The sequence below is a fragment of the Clupea harengus genome, chromosome 4 (genome assembly GCF_900700415.2).
Source record: "Clupea harengus chromosome 4, Ch_v2.0.2, whole genome shotgun sequence".
Classification (NCBI taxonomy): Eukaryota; Metazoa; Chordata; class Actinopteri; order Clupeiformes; family Clupeidae; genus Clupea; species Clupea harengus.
Genome location: NC_045155.1, coordinates 51,597 through 58,681, shown reverse-complemented (window position 1 = coordinate 58,681; position 7,085 = coordinate 51,597). Strand labels below are relative to the sequence as shown.

The window sequence follows — 7,085 nt, the reverse complement described above, 5'->3', positions numbered from 1 at the left end:
GAGCCCTGCTTTTGGCAGCATTGCTGTGCCATAATTCTGACTCAGCGTTGCCAAACAAACAATGCAGGGCTTCCGATCGTTTGTTGCTTGAAACACACTCAGTTACAGGCCTCTTAGTGAAGCGTATGATGCAGAGCTTGTGAGAAAGAGCTCAATACATTGACTGATGTACTGATTCACTGCATTCAGGGTGATGCTCAAAATGGAAGGGAAGTCCCTAGCCGCGCAATATGTCGTCCGCCGTCGTCGTGTGTGGCTGCTGGCACAACCGAAGCTCCCACACAGATAGCGAGCGGCGCTCTTGGGGGTTCCAATAGCAGCGGACCTGACATTTGTCCCCGCAGAGACTCGCCTCCTCTAACTGTCAAGCGAAGACAGAGAGGCGCAATGGAGCTTCAGCGGCTTATGCGTAAGCCAAAAGCACGGCCACTTCAGAGTCAGAGCACCCCGCTTCAGAGTCAAGCACCCCGCTTCCAGCCACCCACAGACGTTTCACGACCTCAGGCACAGACATCCCCTCAGACATAAGCATCCCCAAGCTCAGCACAGGGGCAGCAGGGAGCACCGTCCTCATAGGGCCAGGGAATTGATACCCACATGTCGTTCGCGCTCCAGATGCAAAGAGCAGAGCCTCAACCCTGACAGGCCCCACACTCTTAGCGCTGCATCGCTTCTCAGCTCATCACCTCTTGAATGACAACAAACAATTGGGTTTTGCGGACATGGCCAAACGTTTATGCACTACAATTTCACCACAGACTTCCTCGGGGATTAGTCAAGACCTTCTTCTTGGGCACTTGCGTGAACACAAGCTCTTCGCTCTTCTCAAATTGCAGCTCTGTTGCAAAAACAGGGGATGGAGGAGGTGGGGCTGTTGGAGCTAAAAAGCGGGTTTTATTCAATTTACTTCCTGCCTCCCAAAAAAGGATGCAGGCACCTGTCCCATCTTGGACCTAAGGCATCCAAATCAATACCTTTCGCTTTCCCCTCAAAATTACACTCTCAAAACCATCCCTCAGTCTGTCTGTGCAACCAGGGGACTGGCTGATGTTGGGGCGTCATCCGTGGACATAAACTTGGCAGTATTTGTAACTGTTTTTAATGTGTGTGTGTTTTTAATATGATTTTATAACAAATGTACACAATCCAAGCATGATGGTTCTGATGTGTACACAATGCTATCATGCCCGCCTCCCATGCCCGCCTCCCATGCCCGCGTCCCCTGGCCCGTGGTTGTGAGGTTGAGTCCGGTGCAGGACTGTACTTGTCCAAACAACGCAGGTTACACTACAACGTCTCTGATGGTTTCAGGGAATGAGGTTTTGGCACTGCAGAGTTCTTTATCACACCACATGATGATTCATAGCACTGGTTTCAGCATGTTTTAAGTCGTAAAGCCCTACACAATCCCAGTAACCTCTGAACTTTGGTGCATGTATTCGGATTACATGCACTCATCATAATAGCAGACAATGCAACACGCCAGTGGCAGCACGTAGGATCGTGTAACATCCCATCAATGTCCCCAGCACTTTTCAAATGTAGCACACATTACTTCGTAGTGACACTGATTTGCTCTCTCCCTTCTCATTGTTGATGTTACGTGATCAACTATAAAACAGTCAGGTCAAATTCCCTCCTTTTACCCACCTGTTACTTTCAAGAGTTTTATTCACTGTCTTTAGATCTGATCTGACGAGTGACAAATAGGTACGCAGACCAGGAAGAGATATGGGTCGTGTCAGAGTGTCACACTTGATAGCGGGCTAGTGTTGGATGAGGGTGTGTGATGACACATCTGTGTGTGTCTGAGCAGTGAGTAATGGATGGTGGAAACACTTTCACCTGTCACCGTTCGAACAGAGAGCTTGTTTGCCGTGTCCGTGCCACTGAACACAGGAACAGCAGCTCCTGAGTTAGATCAGGAGTCATGTGTCTGAAGGATGGATCAAGTGATGCCGCTCTGCTTTCAAAATACACACAGTTGCTTCGGATGCTCACACGAGTGTGCATGAACACACACACACACACACACACACACACACACACACACACACCCACATATGGGGCGCGGAATGCATTTCAAATTGGTCAGGCCCATCAGCACCCCCACCCTCCCACACACACACAACGCCGCCATCCCCTCACAATTAGTGGCGGACCAAGGTTTTTAATGGTTGATTGATTGAACGGTTGAAGATAATGACTTTGTAGGACTGAAAACCAGTTTGGGGTTTAGGTAGGTGACAGACCCAGAGGAAAATTTTAACATTTAAACACCAACTTCTTAAAACATTTTGAGACAAAAAGAACTTGGGAAACACACGGTTTAAGTATTGCTGTATAGGTTGTTTTGAAGGAGATAATCTACCCTGTTTTTACTACAGTCTCAGCCATCAACAAAATGAGACTATTATGAAATCAATAGCACTATGAGGCGAGATGAATCTTTTAAATTATTTATTGGTCAACCGCAGCAAAATGGGCCAAGCAGACCTGTCCCCAGTGGGGTCATAAGTAGCCATACCCTGGAGCTCCCCCTGGTGCAAATGATATCTGTGTGAAGGTTGTGATAGGCGGCTACAGGCTACACAGAGCATAAAAACATTCATTTGAATAAAAGGATGACCAGGAGACAATTAGTGATTGTTTTTTCTACGTTACACTAACATAGTCGAGGCAAACAGACCCATGTTCATTTGCATTTAAGCACTTGAGCATTTGGGCTAGCTGACAGGCTAACCTACACTTGCCAGTAACTACCAGATAGCCAAACACGCTGCAATGGAAGCCTAAGTAGGTTATGTGGTAGGCAAGCCGATTTAATCTAGCCAACTACATCAAGGTAACACATAAAATAGACCAACCAAAGAATACATCAATATAAATGTAAAAAGAAGTTGTTTAACTTTCTGAAATCAAGTAGGGTCAATATTTGATTTCCACATTTGTTTTCCTTCTTATCTATGGTTTTCATTATATATGTTGCATTAACATTACATTTGGCCCCCTAAAGTCTTGTCACAGCATTTAGTGTTCTGAAAATGTTTCAACAGACCAGCTTAGTTGTTCTGTGTGCTAGGGCCCCCAGCAGTTAGTGCAAGGTGCTGGAGGCATTGACCGGTCACAGAACAGTCTCTGGAGCTCCCCCTAGTGGTACAGTTAGTGCAAGGTGCTGAAGGCATTGACCGGTCACAGAACAGTCTCTGGAGCTCCCCCTAGTGGTACAGTTAGTGCAAGGTGCTGGAGGCATTGACCGGTCACAGAACACATTGACCGGTCACAGAACAGTCTCTGGAGCTCCCCCTAGTGGTACAGTTAGGGCAAGGTGCTGGAGGCATTGACCGGTCACAGAACAGTCTCTGGAGCTCCCCCTAGTGGTACAGTTAGTGCAAGGTGCTGGAGGCATTGACCGGTCACAGAACAGTCTCTGGAGCTCCCCCTAGTGGTACAGTTAGTGCAAGGTGCTGGAGGCATTGACCCCTCACGGAACACATTGACCGGTTACAGAACAGTCTCTGGAGCTCCCCCTAGTGGTACAGTTAGTGCAAGGTGCTGAAGGCATTGACCGGTCACAGAACAGTCTCTGGAGCTCCCCCTAGTGGTACAGTTAGTGCAAGGTGCTGGAGGCATTGACCGGTCACAGAACACATTGACCGGTGACCGGTAAAGGAACAGTCTCTGGAGCTCCCCCTAGTGGTACAGTTAGTGCAAGGTGCTGAAGGCATTGACCGGTCACAGAACACATTGACCGGTGACCGGTAAAGGAACAGTCTCTGGAGCTCCCCCTAGTGGTACAGTTAGTGCAAGGTGCTGAAGGCATTGACCGGTCACAGAACACATTGACCGGTGACCGGTAAAGGAACAGTCTCCGGAGCTCCCCCTAGTGGTACTGGCCAGTATTAATACACAGCCTCAAGACTGTCCAGTTTCAGCTACGACTGCTTCTGCCAAAATGTGAATCTATAAAATGTGAATCTATAAAATGTGTTCTCTCTCCAATGTCTGTCTGTTCCCACACTCTTGCAAAAGGAAGCAGTGAATGACATATGTGGCTACCGATGAATTACATTTGTGTTTACCTGTTTGTAAAAAACACATGGTGCCCCGGCCCTGCTGGTACATGCACACACACACACACACACACACACACAATCACACACACACACTAACGCACTCAAACACACACACGCACACACAGACACTCAGTTACACACACACACACACACTCAGTCACACACACACTCACACCACTCATACACTTCATACACACACACACACACACACGCGCGCGCACGCGCGCGCACGCGCACGCACGCACGCACACACACACACACACACACACACACACACACACACACAATTTAAGATCATGATTACCTGACAACATGAATATTCTTTGGGTGGGGGAACACATAGAGTAGAGTGTATAACACACATATTCAAGTCATGACACCTGACACTCTAAAGCCTCTGACACAGTCTCTGAGCCGTGCTCACATTCTGTGTTGAATGACAGGTGCAGGGAGTCGACTTGTCTCTGTGTTTGTTTTCCCAGAGTAGACGCAGCTGCCTCGCTCCAGAGCGTCTTCACATAAGAACCTGGCGTGCCACTCCCTCTCCAGCCGCCCCCCCCAAAGCTCTTATCAGCGGAGAAGGCGCTTTATAAATACCCCCGGTAATTAAAGAACAGCAACGCTTCACGTCATCATGTGCTAATTGCCTCTTGAGGTGGCCGGGAGAGAGAGCCTGGCGCCCCTTAACGAGCCGTCACTATGACTATGACTCACGCTCAGCGCCCCGATGCTCAGAGGCGCGTGGGGACACCAGGTGCCAGGTGTGATACACACAACACGCACACACACACACACACGCGCGCACGCACACACACACATACACACACACGCACGCACACACACACACATACACACACTCACTCTCACACACACCACACACACTCAGTCACACACAGTCACATCACTGACATACACTTCATACACACACACACACACACACACACACACTCACACTCACACACACACACACTCACTCACACACACAATCACACACACATACTAACGCACTCAAACACACACACACACCCAGACACTCAGTTACACACACACACACTCAGTCACACACACACTCACACAACTCATACACTTCATACACACACACACACACACAAGAACAACTGAAGGACCCTCTCTTTTGGGACTCTGCCACCTCCTCCCCCTTCTGCCACTCTCACACACACACACACACTCTCACACACACACACACACACACACACACATTCTCACACAACAGATGCTTCCCAAATCCCCCTCAGCTCCCCTCCTGCTTCTGTGGGAGCCGGAATGGAGTGAGGAGGTTTGGGGGTATTAGGAGGAAGAGGAGGAGAGAATGAGTGACAGGTGAGCAGAGGGCCCGATGACCTCCGCCACTGTTACTTGTGACAAGCAGGAGATTAGAGAGGGGGATGAGAAGAAAGAGAGAGAGAGAGAGAGAGAGAGAGAGATATGGAAAGCACATGACACAAGAAAATAAAGAAAGGAAAAAAACAAAAGCTGGTTATGACTGTGAAAGTGTCACCAAGTCTAAGAGAAGGCTAAGACCTCAACTAATAGAAGGGGCAGCGTGATAAGCACAGTGTGGATGAGTGCAGTGAGACGGAACACAGTGTTTGTTTGTTTGTTTGTTTGTTTGTTTGTTTGTGGCTGAGTGACTTTGTTTTGAAAGACAGTGGAAAGAGACTTAGCCAGACAAACAAAAAATAAATATGAATGAAAATCAGAGCAGATCTAGCTAGGGACCCAAAGGGAGGGAAGGGAATATGCTTGGGAATCTGTGACTAAAGTTGGAGTGAGAGGCACTGAAGACAGGAATGATTCAAAGATGAAAATAAGCAGTGGTGTTTTGACACGTCTACTTCATATCCCCCCTCCCTCTCTCTTTCTCTCTCCCTCTCTTTCTCTCTCCCTCTCTTTCTCTCTCACAGTCTCTCTGTGTGTACGTGGGTGATTCATTGTCAACTGAGGAGACAGTGATTAGGGCTGTTTGCTTGCGTGCAGTTAATAAAGGAGAAAGTGAACGAAGAGACAAGAGTTTCACCAGGGAGACATTTATCAAAACCGCTACCATCACCTCCACAAAGCCGAGGCAATCACTCTGAGAGAGCACTGACGGTAAACAACACGCAGACGAGACAGGAGGTGAGGTAACACTGTACTTTAATACAAAAAAGAGAGAGACATTTTTCCTCAGACATCCCGCACGGTTCATAATTCATGTCTGTGAAGTAGATTATTACATTTACATTTTCTTAAAGTTTTGCATAACAACGCTCAGCTACTCTGGACTAGCCTTAAACTCCCTCGCCCTGATCCTAAAAGGTAAAAAATAAATACAAATAAAAATGTGTTGGTCAGCTTACCTGTGAGTGTCGTGATTCATACAATTCATGTTTGTAAAAGACTTTAAAAAAACAAAACCACTGCTATACAGTTTCTAAATATTGAAATGGCAAAACATTCTGTTGGCTGATAGTGAAGACAGTACTTTATGTTGGGTGACGCACACATATGAAACCCATACATAATTCCCATAGACCCGTTACTACTGGTGCCAGGTTGGGTCTTTAAGACCGGTGGATGGGTGGATGGATGGCTTAGTAATGAACTAAATGAGAAGATGACTGGACACATTATGTATTTGTCATTTTAGTTCCATCCGATAGTGACGTGTTGAACTGCCTCTGTTTCAACAAAGACTTTGAGACTGAAATCACAGTGTCACGAACACACAGCGTCCAGCGTTAGTCCACACACACACACAGGCATGTGGTCGGGGGGGGGGGAGAGAGGGGGTCACAGTGAGTCTATTTTCTTCCACTGACGAAAACCGCACTTAGCCATGCTGGCCTTTTCACATGAGACATGAGAAATGCATTGGATAGTTGTTACACGGAAGAAAAGCTATGATTGCAATGTAATTGTGAGATGACCTCACATGGGAATTAATCAAGGATGATGGAAAACAACACGCTATTTACGTTTAAAAAAAAAAAAAAAAAAAAGACTCGA

General features: G+C 47.2%; 1 protein-coding gene across 1 annotated transcript in view; it reads right to left on the bottom strand.

Moving 5' to 3' along the window:
* Positions 1-217: 217 nt before the first annotated feature.
* The window catches only part of samd10b (sterile alpha motif domain containing 10b), a 47,388-nt gene continuing 40,520 nt past the window's right edge, over positions 218-7,085 (bottom strand). The window contains exons 6-7 of the mRNA XM_031567070.1: positions 783-838; positions 218-361 (exon numbers count right to left, since the gene is read on the bottom strand). Coding sequence (XP_031422930.1) covers positions 218-361; positions 783-838 — 200 coding nt within the window. The remainder of the gene's footprint in view (positions 362-782; positions 839-7,085) is intronic.